This window comes from Muntiacus reevesi, chromosome 15 (genome assembly GCF_963930625.1).
Source record: "Muntiacus reevesi chromosome 15, mMunRee1.1, whole genome shotgun sequence".
In the NCBI taxonomy this organism is placed as follows: Eukaryota; Metazoa; Chordata; class Mammalia; order Artiodactyla; family Cervidae; genus Muntiacus; species Muntiacus reevesi.
In genome coordinates this window covers 53,946,068-53,971,779 of record NC_089263.1, presented here as the reverse complement: position 1 = coordinate 53,971,779, position 25,712 = coordinate 53,946,068, and the positions used below count along the sequence as shown (strand labels likewise).

Here is a 25,712-nt window from a genome sequence, read left to right as displayed (position 1 = left end):
GCGAGCTGGCCCCACATGTCCTCCCACAGGTGGTGTCATGGTGGAGGTTACTAGGATCCATTATGGGCCTTAGACAGTGGTGTGCTGGGAATGCTTAACAACAGGCTCTCCGAAGGAAAAAAACTCTGCTTTGCAAGATTTGTCAATTTTCATGGCATAAATATTTCCCCCATGGCCAACTTCAAGCTACCAACATGAACATGGAGCAGGGAAGAGACGCAGATAACTAGCTTCCGTGAGATGGTTCATACCATCACTGACTTAGCACACCAATGGCTTTGGATTCAGCAAGTCCAGTCTCACTATGAGGAAGCTGAGGCTTAGGGATATAGAAATTTGCTCCAAGTCCCATGGTTGGTCAGTAGAATCTGGGTCTCTTTTCTCTGATGTGGTGAGAAATAACCACACAGGCTCCCTGACCTGCGAGCTCCTTGTGGACAAACACAACTTTTAAGCATCATTTAAAGGCACTGGCTTCCAGCCAATATCCTGGAGATAGTTAGTGCTGCGTTCTCCTTCTTAAAAGCCTGGAGCCCAAGGCTTAGGGCTCGGGGCTCAGCCCTGCACACAGCGGGGCCTCAGGTGATAGGACTGAGATGCCGGGGGCACAGGTGTAAAACAGCTGGCCTGTGATGGGAACATCTGTCTTGGGTGGGTCACAGATCAGTCCACCAAGCTGTGCCTCTGAGAGGCCCGCTGGGCTGCAGCCCGCATTTCCTGCTGATTCTGGCTTTCTTTTTTGCCAAAGTCACATCTGTTTTCCATCTGTAGATGCTGCAGGGAGCTGATTACATTTTGAAGAGCTGGCTGGGGGTCTTATGCATGTTTTCATCAGCTGGGAGGTTTTGGAGAAGAAGAGTTCTGACAAACACACGCTGAAGCTGCACGCCTGGGTCACACAAACCACGAGGACTAGAAGGCCCCTGTCTCAGCCACTGAACCAGCTGTGCTTTCTGGGGTCACGCCCTCTGAGCCTCACTTTTCTTATCTGCAAACCAGAGATATTAGTAATAACAAAACGTAGTCTGTGACTCAGAGCCCTGGTGACAGCGAATGAGTGGCTGGATTAAAAACAAAGTTCTGTCTTCTAGGAAGCATTTTCTAAAAGAGGGGTTGGCAATTTTTTTTTCTGTAAAGGGCTCTGCATGCTAAGTCGCTTCAGTCACGTCCAACTCTTTGTGACCCTCTGGACTGTAGCCCGCCAGGCTCCTCTGCCCATGGGGTTCTCCAGGCAAGAATACTGGAGCGGGTTGCCATTTCTTTCTCCAGGGGATGTTCCCCACCCAGGGATTAAACCTGAGTCCCTTACATCTCCTGCATTGGTGGGCAGGTTCTTTACCACTAGTGCCGCCTGGGAAGCCCTGTATAGGGCTGGATAGTAGATATTTTAGTTCTGCGGGCCACATGGTGGCAGAGGATGAGATGGTTAGATAGCAACACCGACACAGTGGGTATGAATTTGAGCAAAGGAGATAGTGAAGGACAAGGAAGCCTGGTGTGCTGCAGTCCATGGGGTTGCAAAGAGTCAGACACAACTGAGCAACTGAACAACCACCACGTGCTCTCTGTCCCAACTATTCAACTCAGTCATTGTATAAAAAGCAGCCAGAGATGCCATGTAACTGAATGGACGTGGCTGCTTCAGCACAAATTTATTTATAAAACCAGGTGGTGGGCCAGAGTTGGCCTGCAGACCCCGATCAAGAGGAAAGAATACATCACCTTATCATAACTGCCCCTTGAAGTGTGCTGACTGGGCTCTTATGGAAAGTAGGTGGCTATGCAACAATCCTGGGGCAGCTCACAACTGTGACGTGCTTTGGCCCTGACCCTCCAGCACCGTTCCCACTTGAAGCCACTCCCTTCCTCCAGGAGGCTTTAACCCAAGACCCTCACTCCCCCCCAATTAGGTACAGTGCCCTTATGACGGGTTTGCTGGCCCTGTCATTGCAGAATATGGAAAAACAAAGACATGCGAACTCAGAGAGGCCTCCCCTGATGTCCCAACCCAGAACGGCGAACTCCTTCACACTCCCCAGACCCCTGAGCCAGTTTTATTCATTGGAATAGCCTGTTCCGGCACTGATGGTCACTTCCAAGGAAACAGGAAGCGCCGGTTCCTTGTTTATCATCTGTTTCTTCCCTCTAGAATGGGAGCTTTATGCGGGCAGGGACACACTGTGCTCACCATGTATACCCAGCGCCTCAATAGCGTGTGTGTGTGCACTCAGTCATGTCTGACTCTCTGCGACCCCATGGACTGTAGCCCGCCAGCCTCCTCTGTCCATGTTAGTTTCCCAGGCAATAATACTGGAGTGGGTTGCCACTTCCTACTCCAGGGGACCTTCCCGACCCAGAGGTCGGACCCGGGTCTCTTGCGTCTCCTGCATTGGTAGGTGGATTCTTTACCACTGCGCCATCTGGGAAGCCCCCTCAACAGCAGTGGATGTTTAATAAAAACATTCGCTAAATGAATGAATGAACATCATTTATCTCACTGCACGGTTGTCACCTGTTGGATGCTCTGTGTCTTCCACTTGAGTTGTGACCATCCTAAAAACAGGCGCTGGGTTTTCCTGTTAACATTCATATTGTCAGTAGGTGTCTGTTGAACTGCTGAATGAATGAATTTATCTGATAAAAACACAGGATGGCAGGAAGTAGAGAGCATCTAGGACAGGAGGTTTTAAACTCACTTTTGCTGTGGAAGCCTTTGGTTAAGGGGTGTTTTATACAGAACTTGGCTTCTCTGGTTGATCAGAGACGGACAGCAGTGCTGGCCTCCTATTTCCTCTCCTCTCCCCTGCAAGATGTCCCCAGCACTTCGAGAGTTCTCTGGGACCAGTCTGAAAACCACCAGTCCAGTCTGAACTCCCATCTGCACAGATGACAGCTACAGCCCCAGGCAGGGAGGTACCCTATGGCCTGTGGCTGACGTGAGACGAGAAGCCAGCCTCTCTCCCGCTGAGCTTCCCAAAGCGACTTGCTAGGCTGTTTGTGCTTTCTGCAGACGCTGCTTACGTCTCAGTTCTGCTTTGAGCAACACCACATCCTTGAGGAAATCGCTCTGGCCTCCTGAGTTCCTCTTTAGGGAGCTCAGCCCACAAGGCAGTCGACCACGCAGGCTGTGGGTGCAGAGATCCGAACCTGAAAGTCCCAGGCTGGCTGGAAAACGTATGAGGCTACTGTAATTGGGTGTGGCCTATCTGAGGTCATCTCTGACCTGAGGGTGCCCTGGAGAGGCAGGGGAACACGGCAGTTTAGCACAGGACCTCGATCCAAGTCCCAGGGTCAGCACTCACCCGCTCACTTATGACCCTCAAGTGAGCTCAAGCTCAACCTTCCCGCGCGCCTCAACTTCCTTGACTATAAAATGGAGATAACAACAGCATCCGTGCCTCATGTGGGTGGTTGTGATGTTTCAGGAATAAGACAGAATGTTGTTATTGCTGCCGTTTAGTCACTCAGTCCTGTCTGACTGTCTGAAACTCCATGGACTGTAGCCCTCCAGGCTCCTCTGTCCATGGGATTTCCCAGCCAAGAATACTGGAGTGGGTTGCCATTTCCTTCTCCAGGGGATCTTCCCTACCCAAGGATTGAACCCACATCTCCTGCACTGGGAGGTGGATTCTTTACCACTGGGCCACCTGGGAAGCCCAAATAAGACAGAAAGTGATTAACATGGTACCTGCTGGGTTACTGGACTGTGAGAAATGTCAGACATGGTTATTATACAAGACAGGAGGGCAATGTGGCTTCTAATCCTCAGTGGCACTAGTGGTAAAGAACTCGCCTGCCAATGCAGGAGACCATGAGACACGGGTTCCATTCCTGGGTCGGGAAGATCCCCGGGAGGAGGGCATGGCAACCCACTCCAGTATTCTTGCCTGGAGAATCCCATGGACAGAGGAGCCCGGCTGGCTATGGTCCATAGGGTCGCAGAGAGTCAGACACGACCGAAGGGACTTAGCACGCAGTCCTCGGAACGTGACATCGTAAAGGTCCTGAACCCCATTTCTGGTGTGGGGCATAAAAACAAGGTTGTTCTTTGCTTCCAGGCCAGGCACATAGGTTCTCTGTCTGCCTACGTGTCTCTCTTCTGTTACCTGCAGGTCAATGCCTAGGGGACTTAGAAAGCCTCCCCCAGCCTGGATCCCTGGATGACTATGTGGCATGAAGCCCACGTCCCGCTCCTCTATCCAACTGGACCTACATGTGTGAGAAATAAACTTGTATTGAGTTAGAGATTGCAGCGTTTATTTGTTACAGCAGAAAGTATTTCCTTAACTAATTATCTATTTACCTACCTGTCTATATCTATTTCAAAGAGACCAGATAGAAATCTACCACAATACTAATCATCTTTTTCTACAATAAACATTAGTGATGTTTGTCATCAGAAATCAGTTTAGAATTTTTTAACACAGATTTTTAAAAACCCACCGCCTGCCCTTCCTCTCTTTTTTGCCCTCGGTAGATGTCACAGGCCTGTTGCTCCACACGCCTGGGTCTCCCTGAACCAGCTACACACACTATTGCAGGAGGAGGAAAAAGCAGCGGCTTGGCCTTCACTGCCCTCTGGGATGCTGCCTGCTCTTTATCTATATTAGAAGAAGGTTCTTTGTATTCTTTTAGAAATAGTCCCCATATTTGCATACACTGTATTCCTCTTTTCCTTCCCCCTCCTCTTGTGGAGGAGTTCTTGGACTTGAAGCTATTTCTCCCCAACAGCAAGGTCAGCCTTGAATGTCTGATCTTAGATACCGAAGAGGTGGCGACTGCTTGTTTATCCAAGTAATGGGAGGGATGATTCTAGAAGTTCTAACTGCTCTCACCAGGCCTCATGCAGTCTGCTCCTGGCTGCAGAAAGGAGGGCCAGGTCGATCCAAAGCCATCTATCTCCATGAACTCTCCACTCTCCCTGACACGGGCCCTAAACCAGCTTCACTGGAAAAAGTACTTGATCGGGGTTTATGAGTTCTGGGATCTGTTCCCAGCATGGCTGCCCGGTACAGTGCTGGAGGCACAGGCTCTGGAGTGAGGAAATCCCAGCCTTGAATCCAGGCCCATCCATATCACGGGCATTAAGAGCAACTACGTTCTGGAAAAGAAGGCCTGGCCCATGATCCCAGGATCTCACATCTCCAAGTTCCATCTTTTCCTCCTGTCCTAGCACGTTGCCAGCAGCCATGCCTGGCGGGTACCAGTTACTACTGCCAGCATCGTGTAGTGGGAAAGACAGGTGGGTGGAGCTTCCTCCCTGGACTTGAGGGGCTGGGGCAGGGTGTGGGATAGGGGATGTGGGCTGGTGGGGAGAAGGGCTTTTTTCTGCTAAGAGCGGGTCAGTGGTGAAGGCCAGCAGCACTCAAGCTGGACTTGTGCCCTCCATGGGGTCGCTGATGCCTCCCAGGGCTTCCATGGGGCGCTGTGGGTCTGTGGACCACACTCTGAGTAGCAAGGTGCTGGAAGCCTCCGGGCTGAATGGGGATGGGGATGAGGGGAGTCAGGGTGGGGTAGGGGGTGGGGAGCTGGGGTGGATTTGAGCAGAAGACCCGAGGTAGAGGGTCTGGTCCTAAGATCATTGAAGGTCCAAGTCAGAAGAGAATTTAAGAGATCTGGCTGAAAATGTCTCATCAAGAGGAAACATCTGACAAACACAAAATGCGGAACTTCCATGACAAAGAAACAATGAGGTGGGGGGTGGGGAGGAAAAAGCTGTATTCCTTAAAAATGTCAATGTCATAGAAGACAAAGAAAGGCTGTGAAGTTCCAGATTAAAGAAGACAGTAAAATGCGATCCCTGCCCTCCCACTGGATCCTGAGCTGGAGGAGGAAGTGCTAAAGAAAGCCCTGTCAGATCACTGACTGCCTGGAGTACAGAAGGTGCTATGGAGAAAAACACCGTATTGATGTAAAATTACGAAGCGGACGAGTTTAATGTGGTTATGTGAGGGAATACCCCTATTTTTAGAAGAACTTGGGGTAAATGGCCAAGTTGTATGTAAACCTGCCCTCATATGATTCAGGAAAAAATTACATATGCACAGAGGGTAAAAATGATAAAGCAAATAATGTTTAAGATATTAGCAGTCCACAAAGGGCATGTAGATGTTTCTATTTTAATGTCCTATTCCTGCTCTTGAAGTTTTTGAAGTCTGGAATTATTTCCAAATGAAAGATTTAAAAAAAAAAAAACTAAAAAGTTTAGCAGCAGAGTGGGTTATTTCAAACAGAATCCCAGATGGAACCCTGTGTATAAAACAGGGACCAGCAGGGCTGCCCGGGGCAAGCCCCACCTCATGTCCCTCTGGTGGGCCCTGGGGTGCCTCCTACCCAGTTTGGAAACCACTGAGTGGGTTCAGCCTCCATGTTTTGGGGGAACATGGTGAGAAGGTAGTCATTCCTGCAACCTCTCATCCACTGGACACTCACGCACATATCGGGTCGCATCTGAGCCTCACAACAGTCTCAAGAGAGGTGTTCCCAGCCCCCTTGTAAGTGAGAAAATGGAGGCTCTGGAAGATTAGTACCTCCTTGGGGCCTGAGCCATCCAGGTATTTCTTTTCCAGGTCCTCTCCCAATGCCCTGCATGGCAACCTGAGAGGCTGGTCGTATCATCTACATTTTATACACAAGCAGACGCCCCATGAGATTCAAGTCCAAGGCTACAGCACCGAAGCTGGGTTCAAATGCGAGTCCTTGAATGAACCCCCACATCCCTGCTCTTCTCTTCAGCTGCATCCTCCCAGGTGAAGAGGCTGAGGCCCCGAGTGGGGCAGCCCAGGCCTGCTCCGGGCACAGGGGAGACGGGAAGCCCACTGGTTCAAGGGCCAGTGCTCAGGCAGCAATGGCTACCCGAACAGAAAGCCATGTGCTCCTGGTGGAGCTGTTTCTGGTGGGAAATCTTCACACGGAGCCATGACCCCGCACTGAATTTCTGCCTGGAGCTGGCTTCTCAATCAGCAGGGATATTCCTGTCTCCCTGCACCCCCCCAGCCCCACCCCCGCCAGCAAGGGCCGAGGACAAGGACCTTCTTCTTCTTCCTCACATTTAGCTTTTCCCTCCCCTATTCCCTGCTCGCTACTAAGTTTTCAGTAAGTAAATTCACTCTCAGCAAAACTCATGGTGTTTGAAGTCACTGCCAAGACACTGGGTGTTCAAGCTAAAGGTTTCTGAGTCAACAGGGGACTTGCTGAGGATGCAGCTGCCCTTTACAGGCCCAAAGCTGCCTCCTTGATAACATCCCAGGGTCTCCAGGGCCCTTGGCCCTGACTTTGCCCCAAGCCCCCGCACGGCAGGGAGAATGGCTGCCCAAAGGAGAAGCTCAGATGGGGCGGAGGGTGGGGGAGTGGAGGGGGGCAGATAGGGAATTGTCCTTGGCAAGTGCCAGCCACTGGGCTGCATGCAAACTGCAGGCTCATCTAACTCCCACAACAGTCCCATAAGGTGGGTGTAGTTGGGCCCATTTAACACGGCGGAAGCTGAGGCTCAGAGCACTGACATAACCTTGCACCATACCCCAATCTCACACACACACTTTCGTTTGGTCTGTGGCCAAACTGGCCTGCCCTTCTCCAAGAAAGATGCATAACCCCTTCCTGCAAACAGCCATCATTGGGCAAGACCGCTAGGCATCATGTGTGGCAGGCTGACATTTTACACATGCTATTTCTAATATTTACAAGTGACCAAGTGTGGTTTCTGGAATGTTAGGGGTCTGAGTTTCACCTCTTTGTAAAACAGCTTCCAGAGATGAGGGAACTGGGTCCTATAAAGGAGTTAAGTAAATCATTCAAGGTCATATGGGTAGTAAGTGACAGATCAGGAATTTGAACCTATCTGTATGGCTACAGAGGTAACAATCCTTCCATTCTCCCTTTCCATGGCTGTCATGTACAGTTACACAGGTTGCTTACTGTACAAGGACATCCAGCTGAAGGGGTAATCAGGGGATGAAATGCAGCCAACATTCTGTTCACTAAGGTATGCACCACGGTGCAGTGATGCCTGTCCTTGTCTGCCTGGAGCAGCGCTGTGGTAAACTGATTAAAAGTGATCCCAGTGATTCCCTTCTCTACATCTGGACCCCTTGCTTTGTTCCCTTGCAGGTCTTCTCAGCATGCAGGGAAGTCTAGTTCCTCACCCTTTAAATCTGGGCTAGTCTTGTGACTCAGGGAGTCAGTGAAATGGTTCAGCGTGGCACCGTGCTAGTTCAAGTCCAGGTGGAGAGACTTTGCAGGCTGCACTTGCCCACTTGGATCCCATCTACCACCGTGGGCACAAGCTTGGGCTAACCTGCTGCAGAATTAGAAACACGTGGCCCAGTCACCCCCTTTCCAGACCAGTCAACAACCAATCAACCACCCAACCTATAAGCAGGACCATCTTAGCCCACCCAGCCTTCAAGTGACCCCTCACACGGACCCTCAAGCCAGCCCAACCAAGCTCAGGTGCACCTGACCAGATCAGCATAAATGCCCAACTGACTTTTGTAACTGATTTCTGTGGCCATTAAGGGCTGAACTGTGTTCTTTCAAAATCTGTATGTTGCAGACCTAGGCCTCAGTGCAGGGGACCTTATTTGGACATTAGGTCTTTGCAGATCTAATTAGTGAAGATGAGGTCATCCTGGAGGAGGGTGGGCCCCTAATCCAGCATGACTGACATCTTTATAGAAAGGGGAAATCTGGACACAGACAGACGCACAGACAGCATACCATGCAAAGGCTGGAGTGATGCTGCCACACATCAAGAACTCCCAGAAGCTAGAGGAGAGGCTTGGAACATGTCCTTCCCTACAGCCTTTAGAGGGGGTAGGGCCCTGCTGATAACTTGATCTCAAAATGCCAGTCACCAGTACTGTGGGCCAACACACTTCTGTTGTTTAAGTCACTAGTGTGTGGAACTCTGTCACGGCAGCCCTAGGAAACAAAGGTAGTGCCTTTCCCTAATCCATACGGAGGCACAGTGTGCGCTGGCTTCCTTGCCTGCTTCCAGTGAGGCTGCCAATCACGGGCCTCCTCCCAGCCCCCAGGGAGCACAAGAGGTGCCCAGAAGTTCCACCCCTGCCATGCCTACTCCCACCCTAACAGATCTCTGAATCTGGGAAGGCTTCTCCCATGCCTCTCAATGGCTCTGGAGTTCTTGAGGGGAAGGGGTCACAGCCTCACACAGCATCGCTGGTCCAGGGACCCAGAGAGAACATGCAGCCCGGGGCCCTCCCGGCTGCCCACCTACCTGGGTTGCCGAGGGCCATGGAGTCGTAGATGAGCTTACAGGTCTTGAGCAGGATGGATATCTTCTTCTCGGGCGAGTAGGCCTTGTGCATGCTGGAGAACTTCTGCAGGATCTTCTCCATGACGGGCACCTCTGGCACGCTGGTGGTCACGCCCAGGTCGGTGGTAGTGGTGGCCAGGATAACCTGCTGGTTATCCTTGAGCTGCTGCAGTGAGCCGTCCTTGCTGTGGATCTCACGCAGGCATGAGTAGATGGCTTCCTTCAGGGGCTTCAGGACACACTTGTACAAGGCAGACTCCACAATGGCTTCTATAGGTGGGTGAGAGCCAGAGGGTGGGATGAGGAAACCAGCGGCAGGGATCCCACCCCCAGGTCTTGTTGCCCAACAGTGAGGCTTCCCCATCCCTGGTCCCTGGAAGGACACACTCACAGCTCTGGCAGGTCTGGCTCACAGTTCTGCCAGCTGAGACTGTGTAGTACAGAAAGGCACAATGCTAAGGGCATCGGAGCCCTCCGGGACCCGTACGTGGAATCCTGATGCTTTTCACAGGGCCTGGCACAGATTTGACTCTCAAAGGGCTGCCTATTAGTATATAATCTGAAAGGGTCCTATTCACATGGGAGTTGTGCCGTCTACAACCTGTGCAACTGTACCTGGAGGGTCTAAGGGCCCAGTAAATGTTTGACATTTAAAAAATGTCAAATGTAGTAAATGTTTAACATTTTTAAAAAGTTACTCTTTTTTAAAAATTAAACATATATATATATATATACACACAATTATTATTATTTGGCTGTACCACAAAGTTGGGATCTTTATTTTCCAACCACAAATCAAACCTGTGCCCCCTGCAGTGGAAGCATGGAGTCTTAACCCCTGGACTGCCAAAGAAGTCCCAGTAGAGTTATTCTTAATATGTATTTTTCAATTACCAGATCCATTTGCCTCTAGTCTTAAAAATATAGTATAGCCAAAACTTGATTCTTCATCATCTGCATGGCTACCACCTGGACCTGGGCCGTCATCATCTCTTACCTGACTTATGTCAATAGCCTCCTGCCCTGGCTTCTTTTACTCCTTTACCCAACATAGCAACGGAGAAGGCAATGGCAACCCACTCCAGTGTTCGTGCCTGGAGAATCCCAGGGATGGCGGAGCCTTGTAGGCTGCTGTCTATGGGGTCGCACAGAGTCGGACACGACTGATGCGACTTAGCAGCAGCAGCAGCAGCAGCAACATAGCAACCAGCATAACCGTGCTCTGGTATGTTTGATCATGATATTCCTGTGCTCAGAACCCTGTAATTGCCCCAATCCGTGGCTCAGAGATTAAAGCATCTGCCTGCAATGCGGGAAACCCGGGTTCGATCCCTGGGTCGGAAAGATCCCCTGGAGAAGGAAATGGCAACCCACTCCAGTATTCTTGCCTGGAGAAACCCATGGACGGAGGAGCCTGGTGGGCTACAGTCCATGGGGTTGCAAAGAGTTGGACATGACTTCACTTTCTTTCTTTCTTTCATGCACAAAAGAAGCCAAAGTCTTTCCCATGGCCCACAAGCCCCTCTGTGATCTGACCCTGTGACCCCTCTCACTCATGACCTTGTCTGCTCCCCGTGTTCAGGCTGCTCCAGCCACCCTGGCCCTCCTGCTATTCTGCCAACCTGCCAGGTTTGCTCCTACCTCAGGGCCTTTGCACCTGCTATTCCCTTTGCCTGGAGGAATGCACATGGCTATTTGCATGGCTTATTCCTCTCTGTTCAAACGCTATCTTATCTAAGAGGCATCCTGATCAGCTAGCAGAGTGAGAATTAGTCATCTCTGATCTCACAGCACTCTGCAACATACATGTCATAATTCTCACTCAATAGATGGATCAACTTAGGCTCTGCTGGTGCAGGTCACAGTTAGTTGGGGGCTGAGCAAGGATTTGAACCCAGGTCAACTTGATACCAAGGCAATGCTCAGCTTTGATTGACAGTAGTGAAATATTCTTGGGAAGTCTTTTTGGCTCTACTCAATTCCTGGGGCAGATGGAGGGGAGGGTCTCGGCTATTGGCCCTGGTAGCAGAGGTCCCAAGTCCTATCCCTGTAGAGAGACACCTGGGCTGCCTTATCTCTGGGAGTGAGGGAGGAGCCTATGTCCCCAAGGCTGAGTTTCAGCAGAGGCCAGGTAACCCTTCCCTGCCATGCATGCCTAGAGCTGGCCCACGTCTGGGCTTGGAGTGGGTCCTGGCTGTCTTGGTCCTCATCCTCCAGCCTCCCTCTTCCCCTTTCCTTCTCCAGCCTCTCCCACAGGAGAACACACGACTGCCCTAGCCTCCCTCACCCCTCTCCTGTCTGTCCTTCCAAGTCCTCAGAGCCTCTGCAGCTGGAGGTGTGGTGACTCAGAGGCAGGGACCTGCGGTCAGCTTCCCCACTGCTCCTGGCTCCTGTGTGACCTCAGCCAAGTGCTTTCCCTTTCCAGGGCCTTTCCCTTAATCTATAAAACAAGAGGGTCCATGCCCTCTCCGGTGCCCTCATCTCTGAAGCCACCAGGTCTCCTGCAGAGACTGCCTCTGGCCCTCAGTAGCCACACATATTACCGCTGCTTATGCCACTAATCGCTCCTAGCGATTGTCTCCCTAATGAAACCAGGAGCATCCTGAAGGTGGGGGCCGACCCACTCTCAGGTGGTTGAGGTTCTGCCGTCTAACTGGGCCCATGGGCCGAATTCCGAAGGAAGGGGCAGAACAGCAGAGGGGTTATTCAAGGAAAGGGCAGCCTGTCTGGGGTCGTCCCTGGCTCCCGCCCGCTCCCGGCCCCTGCCCTGGACGCGGACTGACCTAGCTCCTCCTCGGAGTGCAGGGTGGGGTCCACCAAGGCCTTGAGCTCGGTGCTCTGCAGCAGGTAGCTCTTGAGCTGGGTCATCATGGTGCGGATCTCCTGCAGCATCTCGGTGCTGGAGGTCTGGTGGGACATCATCTCCAGGCTGTACACTTTGTAGTCCTGAACCAGGCTGCCGAAGTAGGAGCCCTTGTCCTGGGCCAGCTCCACCACCTTCTTGTACAGCTTGCGGTTGTTGGATAGGAAGGCATTGAAGACACTGCTGAAGCTTGCGAAGCTCAGGCGGTGGCGCGCCTTGCCCAGGATCATGGACGGCTTCTTCTTCATGCCGGGGCTGCTGAACTGCTCCAGCTCCTCCTCCGTGCTGCTGGTCGAGTACGAGTCCTGGTCAGCAGCCGAGGCGGGCACACCCAAGCTGTCCGAGAGGGAGGCCAGGGAGCCCTTGAACTCTGGAGCGCTCTGGGGTCGGGCCCCTGCCCGGGTACACGGGCTCTGATTACCCCCAGCGGGGGAGGCAGGACCTTGGATCTCTCCGGGGGGACCAGGCGTGGGCTTCTCCGGGGCCTCCCCTGCTGCGGAGAGCTCGGCCGTCTCCAGGGGAGCTGGGAGGACCGAGGCCAGCTGCCGGGAGACCCGTTTCTTCCTGGGAGGCGGGACTGGGGCTTGTCGGATCTTCCTCGGAGGCTCTGGCGCGCTGCCTGGGTTGCTGGCTTGGGCTGATGTTTCCTGGCCTGGCTCTGTGGTTCTCGGAGGCCTGTCCCCTGGGCTGTCTGAGGTCTGCTGGGGAGGCAGGCGGAGTGGTGATGCCCTGGAAGGACCCCCCGGGCCCCCCTCTGAGGCTGTCCCCCTGTCCGGCTTCCCTGCGCTCTGGTCCTCCAAGGAGACCTTCTCGGAGATGCGGCGTCTGGGGGGAACTGTGGGGAGGCTCTTCTTCGTGGGCACTGGGGGGGCGGGGGCTTGCAAGGGGCTGGCGGCTGTCCCCGGCTTCATCTCTTCCTCCCTGAGAGGGTCCAGGCCTGCGAGGGGGCGTGGGAGCCTCTCACAGGCTGTCATGGGTGGCTGGCTTGGAAGCTCCGGGGGGCCTGGGGCATGGGGTGCCAAGTGGGGGGCGGATGCTGGGGGTGACGGTGGAAGAGCCTCTGGAGACGGGAGAGCCGCCGCCGGGGGAGAACTGGGCAAAGGACTGGCCGGGGCGGGAGGAGCAGCGGGAGGAGGCCGGCTGAAGCCCGGGGGGTTCAGGGGGAGTGGCGGGGGAGGGGGTGCAGGGCGGCGGGGGGCCCACCGGGAGGTGGGTGAGGTAGCGTCAGAGGTGGGGGGCGCCGGGCGCGAGGGGCAGCTTCCAGCGGGGGGCTGGTCAGCCGGCGGGGCACGGCCACAGTCCTCGATGAAAATCGGATTCACAAACCACAGGCGGCCGTTTCCTATGGACAGCTCGATTTCACACGAGCAGTTTTCGGGATGGGCGGTGGACTTGAGGCTGGAGGCAGGGGGCACTCCGGGGGCTGGGTCTCTTGGGGCTTCCGCTGGACTCCCACCTCCTCGCCGGGGGTTCAACGAGGAGTCCCAGAAGCCTGTCCGAGAAGAGAGAGGGAGAGGCGGTCAGTCCCTGAAGCCGGGCCCCTGCCTGGACCGACCGGGTGGTGTTTGCGGGCTGCGTGGGGGCAGGGCCGAGGGAGGGCCCGGCGGCGAGGTGTTTGCTTCACCAGCTCAAAGGTTGTTTTCCCCTCCTGGACTGTTTTAAACCTCTCCCACCACTTCCTGCCTTGGGAGGGGGAAGCCCCACGCCGTCCTCCCCTGCGGTGCCGGGGTGGGGCCAGGACTGCGCCGGTGACAGGCTCCGCGCCTGGGTCCTGTCCCCTGGCATGTGAGAGCCGCCACAGGGGCACCCATGATCTGGGGTGCAGGCTCGTGTGGGCATGGAGTGGACGAAGCCCAGAGCTCCCGTTGCTGACCAGGTCTCCAGACCTTTCTAGGCCTCAATCTAGAATGGGGTCCCGACAGAGAAGGGACTCTGGGCCTGTTCTTGGCCACTGCAGTTGTCACAGCAGGAAGAATGAACTATGGATGGTGGCCAGTGAGCGCAGACCTGACCATCCAAGAGGGGGATCGCCTGCCTGCTGCAAAATGATTCCGCTTCTGGTCGATCTCAGTGCTAAAGCAGGAAAGTGCCCTCTTGCCCTCAGCTTGGAAAGCTTGAGCTCCTGCATTGCTGAGGCCCAGCACACGCCTTTCTCTTGACTTAGCCCATGGCTGAGGCCACCAGAGCAGGCCTTTCCCTCTCCAGGTACTGATGGTCAGAGCCAGGCTTGTTCTGGGTAAGGGGCATGGGATGTCCAAGTTGGGGGTTGACGAGATCACAGGAGGTCCCGACCTTTCGGTACCAAGCCCTCTGGAGAACCAGGTGAAAGCTCAGGATGCTCCAAGAAGGGCCCCAGGGGCACGTTTTGAGAACAAGGTCAGAGGGCTGCCAGGTCACTGCGAACTCATTCAAGCAGTCTCTTCTACTGGAGAGGAATAGGGAACCCAGGTCTTGTCCAAGCTGTTAATTTTAGAGATCGACAGTGCCAATTCCTTGTTAATGAGGCCAGGTCTCCAGTGTCTCACCCAAGGCTGTTTACCTCCGGGAAGGAGTCATCAGTAAGTAAAGTACCAAAAATAGCATCAAAGACAACACCAGGAACAAACATGTGCTGGGTCCTGGGTGTGTGGGCTGCTTGCTCTACAGGGACTGTCTCAGGGTTTCTGACCACAGGCCTCGGGTGTAAGTCCTCAGGTTGTCCCCACGCGACAAATGAAGATAAGAGACCCAGAGAGACGAAAGATCACCAGGTCGGGGAACGAAGGAGCTGGGGTTTGAACTAGGTCGCACTAGTTCTGAAGGCCGGGTGCTGGCCGATGTGTTACATGCGTGGCCGCCCTTCATAGGAACTTGCGACACTTCCCATCCCCGTTGCTCTCCTGGCCTGAGTGAGGGGTGGGGTGGCGTACACCCCAGAGCCAGGGTCGGGGTACAAATACAACAGGTTCTTGACACTGGAATAAAGGAGACATTGCAAGATGGCCGAGGGCAGCCGTGGGTGCGTGTGTGTTCATCCCAAGGGATGGGCACGCTCAGGGGTGTGGGTGTTCACCAGCTTGCTGGCCAAGGAGGTCAGAAACCCCATCAAGGTGAGCAGTGTGTAATTCCAGGACAGCAGGGCTGCTGAGAAGCTGGGAGAGTGCCGTGTGCATCCCTCTGGGGTGGGGCCGTTGCAGAAGAGCAGAGCGGGGCTTATGGTACAGCCCCTTCGTGGGCAGAGACCCCATGTCTGGAAGTGCTGCAGCCAGCTGTCTCCGCTGTATCAAGGATGAGAAACTTTCATGTGACTTTCCAATATGCACTCCTGCCACTCACTCCCTGAGGACGCCGGGGGCCCGCCGTGGGAGGGTGTGTCTTCAGGCTCTCCCACCATCTCCGGGGGAGGCGGGGGAGGGCTGTCTCTCATGGCCGCCTGTGCCTTGTGCTATGTTTTCTGGGGCAGCTACTGACCCCTCCATGACCTGTCCATTCTCCTGGGTACTTTGCACAGCCTTCTTGGAAGGCTTCCTAGCAAGGAGCAAGCAGGCAGCCAGACTGATGAAGGGACTGGGCAGCAGCCCCATAGGTGAGCTGAGGCTCCCAAGGCTCACCTCCAAGTTCCCGAAAGACCCTTCCTTTGGGAGAAAGTGCAAGTCACGGGGCAGGCAGTCAATAGAACTGCCGCCTGTGCCTGGCCACTCCCATTACTGCTCACCCAGATCACGGCCACAGCCTGCCTCCGTGTCCCCACTCTGCCTCCAATCCATTCTGCTCCTCGTGGCTCTGTGCTGGGCATATCGTAGACCCTTGATTGCTCTTTGTTCAGAATCACTTTTGAACTTGTAGCCTGGCATTTACCCCTGTGGGATCTGACCCTCTACACCTTTCCAGCATCACCTACTGAGTCTCCTCCCCAGCCTCCCTGCTGCTCACTCCTTCCTGAACATGCCATGGACCGCCCCACCTTTGGGTCTTGGCTAATGTTCCCTCTGCTTGGAATGTGTTTCCCACCCTCTCCACCTGGCAAACTCCTACTCAACCTTCAAGACCCAGGTCAAATGTCACCAGTTTGGTGGAGCTTTCCTGACACTTTCAGGCCACATCTAACTCCCCTGGCTCCCCAGCCCTGGTGCATACTGATGAGACAGACCAGCCCTAGGCCTGTCCTCTGGTTTCATCCTGGGCCTGGGAGGGTGTCTAAAGACAAGAAGTAAAGAAATGAGAACATGAGAGGTGAAAGGAAAAAGGAGGGCAAAGAGCTCTGTAAGTGATGGACTACCAGTTAGACTGCCCACCTCAAGACAGCAGGGGTGGGGGGCATCACATAGAAAAAAAGAACACATTTTCCACCACTCAGATCTCCATTCCTACAAGAGTGGAAGAGACAGCGGGGTTCAAGGAAATACGTCCAGAGGCTGGGGACTAGGCACTGCTCCCCTGCCCCTAAGATAGGCCTGGTGGTTACACCCCGCAGGGCAGAGGCCTCAAAGCCAAGGCCACTCTGAGAGGTGGGGGAAGCTGGGACCCAAGGAGCGGTGCTGTGGGGTCTGGGGGCCTATTAGGGAACTCAGGTCTTCATGCTTTTTTTTTTTTTTTTTTTTTTTGAAAAAAGGAAGTAGGTAACTTTTTCTGCAGAATGCCAAGGCCAGGGGAGAAGCGGAACGCTGTCATGAAATCATAGTGGTTGGTGCGGCCATGGGCGTCTGCGCCTGGCGGCACCGGGCCAAGCTCCGCTCAGCGGCCGCAGTTCCCCTAAGGGCCTGTGCCCTCTCTGCCTGTGTGCCGCCCTCAGACTGCGGCTGACGTTCTGCCGGCCCTGTGGCCTCCTGTATCTCACCTGGAGATGCCCCCTGCCAGCTGTCTATGCCTACAGTCCTCAGAGGACCTTGGCCAGGCCAGGTGCTGGGTTGTAGACCTTGAGGACAAACGCAACAGAGGTTTCACCCTTGAGGAACCCCAGGCTACCAGCGGAACAAAGAGGGCATGAGTAAAGGCAGCCAAGTGTTCCAGATGCCATGGAAACTGCTAGAAAGTCTGATGAGATCAGTGGGTGAATGTTTCTGTGACTTCCCAAAGGTGGGCTGTGAAGACAGTCATTCAAAATAGACTTTCCAATGAATTTTTGACAACTAGGAAAGTTCTCATTGTATAATGTAAAGGCAAAAGCAAGTTACAGGCCAACTTGGAAGAGTTATAGCACATATTCTCTTTTTCTTAGAAATATTAAACATAAACGCACTGCAAACATGTCTGAGAACCTCTGCAAGTCTAACTTGCTTTCTCTAGATTCCTTTTGCACTGAGAAGAATTAACTGCACGCAGTTTAGTCAACTGCTCCCTGTGTTAATTTTGTGGTCTCAAACTTCTACCTACAGAACCCTTTCGAAGGCTGGCTTTTCCAAGGCCAACTTCAGACTTTGTTACATCAGCTCAGGAGCAAATGTTCTGGGCAATCACATGGTGCTGAGCTTGTGGGTGAATAACCCCATTTCAGCACCATCATCTCTGTCTGAACAGCAGGCTTGTGCAATGATCTGGATATTTATGACACTCTATTCATTTTGTAAAAAGTGAGTAGAGTGCCAGAATAAGAAACATTGCTGACACTAGTGACAGAAAACACAAATGCCTCATAAACTTATTCCAACGACAAGGTCAGCAGATCAGTATGCAGGGGCGGGCATCAGAGCCCCAAGGATGGAGGAGTTGGGAGCGGGAACCAGAGGTTAAGGAGGCTGAGCTGTGTGCAGAGAAGAGCGTCTGCTGCCTGCAAACCTGGGCGGACCCTCTGCTCCTATCACGGATATTCCCTGGCTTCCTTTCACTAAATCCCCTTTTATCTAAGCTATTTTGAGTTGGTTTCACTTCTTTGCCACAGAGTGCCTTCCTTAGAGTGTGTGAAACGCTGGGCACTGTGCCTGGGGCGTCCGGCCCTTATCTTTGCTTATTTGTCATTGCTACTGCAGGTGAAGCCTGGGGCGGTCCGCACATCTCAGAGCCAAGGCTTCTGGTCTCTGATGGGACATGCCCTTTCAGCTCTGGGTCTCTATCCTTTCTGGGGATGAACAGAAAAATTAACCCTTCCTCAGCTCCAGGAAAAACTTCTGATGAGCCTCACTTCCATGCTTCAGCCCTTGGGGGCACCAGGCCTGATCAGAACTCTCTGGTTCCTAAGCTGCAGTGTCCTCGGGTTTCATTTAAATCCACTTCTCAAGGAAGCAGACGCTGACACACAACCTGAACTGCCACCTGCTTCTCAGACGGCCCCTCCCCTCTCATGTCCCCAACCTGCCCAAGAGTTCAAGCTTGCCCGGATAGAAGGGCTTGTCGATTCCAGAAAGGAATATGGTTCTCCCTAGAGAAGCATAGTCGTTCCTAGGGTTCAGGGACACCCCATCCCCAGGTGAGAGAAACCTGGGGGTCCCTGGGGCAGTGGAACCCAGGGGCACCTGCCTCAACCCACCTGCAGTGAGGCCTGCAAACAGACCCTCCTTTCGGTGATAAGCCTCCCAGATGGAGTGCATGCATCTCACTTGCCCTTGAACTTGACCTCAAAGTCAGCCAGCAACTGCTCGTTGCACAAACAACTGAGACGTTCGTAAGGTACGGCCAAGGGGCAGGGGCTCCGCTGTGCTGGGAGTCAGAAGGCTCTTGGTGCACTTCCCAGGTGTGCTCCTAGCCACCTGGAGCATCCTGGACATGTTTCCTGGCCGTGCTAAGACTTGATTTTCTATCTTTAAAATGGGAATGCAAGGATTACACAAGACAGCACCAAGAGAGTGCAATGAGAGTGTCACCTCTGCCATTTCAGCCCTCGGGAGGGGTGTCGCTGGGACTGTATGAGTTTCCAGACCCTCACCCATCCCAGGTGGCTCAGCAGTAAAGCATCCACCTGCCAATGCAGGAGATGTGGGTTCGATCCCTGGGCTGGGCAGATCCCCTGGAGAAGAAAATGGCAACCCACTTCAGTATTCTTGCCTGGGAAATCCCATGGACAGAGGAGCCCGGAGGGCTACAGACCATGGAGTTACAAATAGACACGACTGAGCATATACACACACACACCTGTCCCACACCCAAGCTTCTGGAAGAGTAACAGCCCAGCAACTATAACATCTGGGGCCCAAGCTTACTGTTTATTCCCAACATCAACTGCAAACCAGCCCCGAAGTTTATAAACTGGGTCAACCAAGCCCAGGAGAGCCTGGATATAGAGTGACGGGGCAGCACAAGCTAGTGGGTGGGGGCTGGAGTCTAACAGCCCAGCCCTCCGTGGATCCTGTGACACTACACGTGTCACTCAACTCCTTGTGACTGTTTTCTCTGCCATAAAGCGGGCTTTACAACATTACAACCTGCCGTACTGGGCTGTCTGGGGATCTGATGAGTCAATGCAGGTGAAGAGGTTAGAGCACGGTTATCGCTCATGAAATCCGAGGGCCTGGACTCCTCCTACTTCCTGGCCTTTGACCATGAGCTGCCTTGTGGCAGCTCTTTCTCTGTTGTCAACAGGCCCCCCAGGGGGTGGACAGTGATTGGCCTGAGAACCAAGGGGAATCTCCTCCGATCCCAGGTCTGCCTCTAGCTTCATTTATGCCTTGGTCCTGCCTGCTCCACCAACCTTTCTTCCATTTGACCAGCACTGGTAAAAACGTACCAGTGGGCTCAGCCATGTGTAGTGCAGGTTCCTGGGTATGGTTTAGACTTAAAAACTTTTTTAATTAATTTATTTTTGGTGGTGCTGGGTCTTTGTTGCTATGTGTGGGTTTTCTCTAGTTTCGGTGTGCGGGCTTCTAATTGCAGTGGCTTCTCTTGTGGAGTATGGGCTCAGTAGTTGTGGTTTCATGGACTTAGTTGCCTCCCAGTACGTGGAATCTTCCCATACCAGGGATTGAACCCGTGTCTTCTGCATTGGCAGGTGGATTCTCAACCACCGGAACAGGAGGTAAGTCTAACTTTTCTTTTTTTTAAAGTTGACATATAGTTGATTTACAATATTATATTAGTTTCAGGTGCACAATATCGTGATTCAAAATTTTTATAGACAATAATACTGCATTAAAGTTGTTATAAAATATTGACTATATTCCCTGTGTGGCTTAGTCTTGATAAGGGCCCATTAACTGCTTTGTTCATGATGTGACCTGGCCTCTGCCTAGGATGGGGGCCTGCAGGGGTGGCCAGCCTGGCTTCCTGGCGGCCCCAGATTTGGGAAGCATGGGCTTCCAGAGAAGGGCCACCATGGTGAGGCCATGTCAGAGGTGGGTGCTGGCTCAGTGAAGCCGTGGATAGGGCCCAAGAAGTGTGAACTTTTCTCACTATTACGTAGAAGGACTAGGATCAGAAACACTCTTGTCTTTTACTCCCCCCACCCCCAAATCCCTCAAAAGGTCAGAAGGGTAAGGGGCAGGGTGGGTGTGCTGAGCATGTGGTTGGGTAGGGAGCAGGCCAAGGGGTGGGGGGCACACTTCAGTTAATGATCACGGTCATGCTGAGATGGACCCTGGTGTTTGGTCTGGCTTCTCGCAGGCCACGCTCTGACACCAGGTCAGCCTGTGTGGGCCCTGACCGGCCGCTGCTCCCTCAGACCAAGCAAGGCTGTGCGTGAGACCCCCTGACAGGCCACTCTGAAAAGAGGGAGCGTCTCCCTGCTGGGGGGCTCGGCACCTGGGGCAGGGGAGCAGGTGGTCCCGTGGGAGCTGGGACTCAGGATCCAGCTTGGGCTCAGCCTGAGAGGCCTCCCGGGAACCCTGGTCCTAACAGCCCAGTCTCCTGCTCTGACCCCGGAGGGGACTTACCCAGGCCTAGGTTGGAGATGATCTCGAGGTCTGTGGAGCTGCTGGCCTCGAGGATGGCCCGGGGCAGCCTCAGCGTGAAGGGCAATAAATCTCTGCGGAGACACGAGGGGTCGGAGGTCAAGTCTGGGGAGGAGTCCAATCTCAGCCCCGCCACCTCCCAATTCACAGCCCGGAGAGGAGGAACCCAGCAACCCTGCTGGCTGCTGGAATCCCCACACAGACTAGAAACTTCCCTGGGGCCGAAGGGTGGAGTCAGGAGGCTGAGGGAGCAACCGGTCAGATCCCGGTCCTGTGTCTCCACTGGACTCAGATGCTGAGACCCTCCTTGGGCATGGTGAGGGGTGGTGCATGGAAGGGAAGCCCACGCAGCTTCCTCTAAAGGAGCTATTCTGGGGAAGGCAAGGGACCCACCCCCTCCGGCCCTCCGAACCTTGCCATTCCACACTAAGGTGGCAGCAGACGCACAGCCAGACCCTACCTCCCGCTTCCCCCGAAACCACGCGCGCACACCCTCTGGCGAGCTTGCACACAGGAACTCCCGACAGCACAATCTGCTGCCTTTGGTCTGAATGGCAGCCCTTTCAGGGATCGCTCCAGAGACCCCCCAGAAGAGGCCTATACAGCCCCCTACCTTTATGGTACAGATGGGGAAACAGGTCAGAGAGGGCCTTTATGATCCCCTCTGGGATGTTTTCTAAAACAATCCTCCAATTCTCTGGACAACAAAGGGATGTCCTACAAGTTAATTCTGACACTGCCTGCCTGGAGTTGGCACTAATTAACTACTAGTCCTTAATACAGGCTAAGGACTAAGTCCCACCATTTCAGATCCCAGTCCCAGGTCACCTGTACTTCTGAGTGACAGGCGTAAGTCAGGGGTTCTCATGACCCCTTCCTCAGGCTCGACAGTTTGCTGGGAACAGCTCACAGGACTCAGGACAACACTTACATTTCCTGACTCATTGTAAAGGATGCAGCCCGGGAACAGCCAGATGGAAGAGGCCACAGGCAAGGTCAGGGCAAAGGGCTCCCCTCCACGCCTCTCTGGACGCGCACCTCCCAGCCCCTCAAAGTGTCCATCAGCTAGGAGGTGGGAGGGTGGGGCTGGAAGTTCCTCGCCTTGATCACTGGTCTTCCTGGTGACCAGCTCCACCTGAGGCTGTCTAGGGGCCTCTCCTGTTTATGGGTTTGCGTAAATGCAGGTGTGACAGAAAGGGGCTCATTATGAATAATAAGAGACGCCCCTGTCAACTCAGGAAATTCCAAGAATTTAAGAGTTCTGTGTCCAGAACCTAGACTAAGGCCAAATATATTTTCTTCTTCTACTGTTACCTCCTAGTGGGTTGTGGGCCATGGATTAAAAGTACCAGTCACCATGTATATTATTAATATCGTATTAGCTCACACAGGCTAGCTTTCTCTTTCCCAAAGGGTTTCGCACTCACCCCCATCCTGTCCAGGTCCTATAAATTTTGGGGCAACTTGGGGAGCGCTTCCAGAATGGAAGGCTATGAGACCATGTCTGCAACCCCTCCATGCCTCATGGCTCCATCTCCTCACACATCCCGGGTAACTTTTATGGTTTTGAAAGTCAACCACTCTCAAAAGGAAAGTAGAGGGAGAAGCATGAATTCCCTTCCATTAAAAGAATTTAAGTGAGAGGGAGAAAGAAAAAACCAGCATGAGTTCTGGGATGGAGGAACCTGGTAAAATCTAGCTCTGCCATTCCTGGTGGGTGTCATTCCATCTCCTGGCCGGACAGGGGACGTGATGCTCGCTTATGGGGTTACTATGGAGACCACACAGCACAGCAGGGGGGCACCTAGTGGGAACCATTACGCCTGCTCCTACTCCTATGCCCACGACAAGAGCCCCAACGGTTCCCTAGGCTCCCCCTGCCTCCCCACTCCCCCCTGCAATGACCGCCCCCAGCCCGCCTGGTTCCCCATCCCCTGCCTGGGGCCTGGGTGGGTGCAGAGCCCAGCTGGTGTCCACACTCCCCTTGCCTCTGCAGCCACGTGGTTCTGCTCAAACGCAATCCATCTGTGAGCTGTAGCAACGCCCAGCACCAGGGAAGGAAGCCCTGCATGCAGCTCCTGGGCTCGGCGTTCCAGGCCTTCCAGGCACCTTATCCCCCACCCATGTGTCCAGCTCTCCCCAGGAGGCCATTGCCAAGCAACCTGCAGCTGACCCGCTGCCAGGCCTCTGACCATGCTGTGTCCTCTACCTGAACTCTTTTCCTGCCCTTCTTTGCTTGGCCGCCAGTGTCACCCTTCCCACTGAGAGGGCCTAGACTCCCCGCACATGGAAGGGGAGAAGCTGCTGCTGGAAGGAAAGCAGACCCGCGTCCACTTGACCACAGGCCTGGCCCTCTATGCCGGGCAGAGGCAGCTGGGCTCGGGAATCAGACAACCTGGGGTTCAGACACCTGGCTCAGAACCGAGCTGGGTGACCTGAGGCACCAGTCACTGCTGCCGCCCCCCTCCAGACACTTCAGTGTTTTTTACCAGCTCTGCACCCATCGTCCAGCCTCTGCGGGGTTTGCTCCTGAGGGCCGGCACCCATGACCCCCAGAGGCTTGTCCTGGCATACTGGAGCCTCAGCGCCTGCCCCAGTGGCCCTACAGAGAGTCACACGTGCCTGAGTCTCTGTGGCTTGGGGGCACAGAAGTCCAGCCCCATGGCTTACGGTGGACCCCAAGGTCTGCTCTGTGCTCTGGAGCTGCCGGAGAGAGGGATCCACTGAGGCCAGGCACCCCGGCACTGGACCCTGGTGGGGCGTCTCTCCTGTCCCCGTCCTGCACCCCACTCCCCTGCTGCTTCCTCCTTGGGGGAGGCCCTTGAGTGCCCCCTGCAATGGCCTCTCCTTTCCAAGTATGCCCCCGGGAGGCCCTCGGCTAAGCTGTTAGTATTATTTTCTTAGGAGCAGTTCCCAAACCTTGGTTTGCAGACAGGCTTGTTATAAATGCAGATTGTATGTGTGTGTGTTATAAATGCATAGTGTGTGTGTTATAAATGCAGTGTGTGTGTTATAAATGTGGACTGTATATGTGTGTTATAAATGCGGATTGTGTGTATGTGCTATAAATGCAGATTGTGTGTGTGTTATAAGTACAGAATGTGTGTGTGTGTTATAAATGCGGACTGTGTGTGTGTGTTATAAATATGGATTGTGTGTGTGTGTTATAAATACAGATTGTGTGTGTGTGTTATAAATACAGATTGTGTGTGTGTGTTATAAATGTGGACTGTGTGTGTGTTATAAATACGGATTGTGTGTGTGTGTTATAAATACAGATTGTGTGTGTTATAAATATGGATTGTGTGTGTGTTATAAATACGAATTGTGTGTGTGTGCTATAAATACGGATTGTGTGTGTGTGTTATAAATGCAGACTGTGTGTGCGTTATAAATGAGGATTGTGTGTGTGTGTTATAAATGCAGAGTGTGTGTGTTATAAATGCAGAGTGTGTGTGTGTTATAAATGCAGTGTGTGTGTGTTATAAATGCGGATTGTGTGTGTGTTATAAATGTGGATTGTGTGTGTGTGTGTTATAAATGCAGATTGTGTGTGTGTTATAAATGCGGATTGTGTGTGTGTGTTATAAATGCAGGTTGTGTGTGTGTGTTATAAATACAGATTGTGTGTGTGTGTTATAAATGCAGATTGTGTGTGTGTTATAAATGCGGACTGTATATGTGTGTTATAAATGCGGATTGTGTGTGTGTGTTATAAATGCAGGTTGTGTGTGTGTGTTATAAATACAGATTGTGTGTGTGTGTTATAAATGCAGATTCCTGTGTCCCACTCCAGGCCTGCTACTCAGAATCCCTAGAGTGGGCCCTGGAAGTGTTAACCAGGTCCCTGGGTGACTGTGGGACTCAGACTCTCTAGAACTCTCACACCATCCACCATCCAGCCCAGAGCATCAGGGTTCCAGTGAGGTTTGGGGTGGGCACCATGAAGCCGAATCTATGCCCTCCCACCACGAGGGCAGAGAAGCACGTGCTCCTGAGTGAGCGCTGGAGAAGGACCGGCCCTCATGATCCTGTGTGACCGAATCGGGGCTGGTCCACACTCTTACAGGGACTGTGCTCAGTGGACAGGCGCCGAGGCCACAGCGGCCCCGAGGGCCCATCGGGGAGCAGGCTCTGTCTGAAGCCAGGACTGGCCTGTATCACCTGGGTGTTTAGCAGATCTCAAAATGCCCCTCTGTGCAAGGCCCTGCTGGCGAAAAAGGCACCTAAAACGTGTATCTCTGGTTCACCTCCCGTGACCTCCGGGCCACTTGGTTCTGAAGATGGCTGCTTGTTCAGATTGCACAAAGGAACACATCTTTAGCGCTCTGGGGTTCCGTCTTGGCTCCCCTTGACAGGTGAGGTGACTGGGGCTGGCAGAAGTCGGGGGACTTGCCCAAGGTCACACAGCCGGGAACGGGCTCTCCACTGCCAGTCAAGGGCCCTTCCTTGGCAGCATTTCAGTCCCGAGAGGTGGCCTTGGAGCTGATGCCCCCTCCCATCAAACACAGGAGTTCCAGGCTCTGAGCCTTGTGACCTCCCAGTGGGTCCCCTGAGTGTCTGAGGGCAGGTGAACAAGCACCTGCTTTTCTGGAACGTGGAGAAACAGCAGCCAGAGGAGGAGCGGGTGGGAGGTGACAGCGGTGTTTGGTGACCACGGCTCTGGGTCTCGCTTCACACAGATGATGTCACCACCCAAGCACACCCTCCTGTGGCCCAACCCACGGAATTAGAACCAGAGCACCTCCTGGGTGTCGGGCAGTGTGCTGTTCCTTTA

At 53.6% G+C, this 25,712-nt stretch overlaps 1 protein-coding gene across 1 annotated transcript in view; it reads right to left on the bottom strand.

The window, feature by feature from the left end:
• The window catches only part of RIN3 (Ras and Rab interactor 3), a 130,330-nt gene that overhangs the window by 13,844 nt on the left and 90,774 nt on the right, over positions 1-25,712 (bottom strand). Inside the window, exons 5-7 of the mRNA XM_065906609.1 lie at positions 20,918-21,009; positions 12,061-13,632; positions 9,239-9,547 (exon numbers count right to left, since the gene is read on the bottom strand). Coding sequence (XP_065762681.1) covers positions 9,239-9,547; positions 12,061-13,632; positions 20,918-21,009 — 1,973 coding nt within the window. The remainder of the gene's footprint in view (positions 1-9,238; positions 9,548-12,060; positions 13,633-20,917; positions 21,010-25,712) is intronic.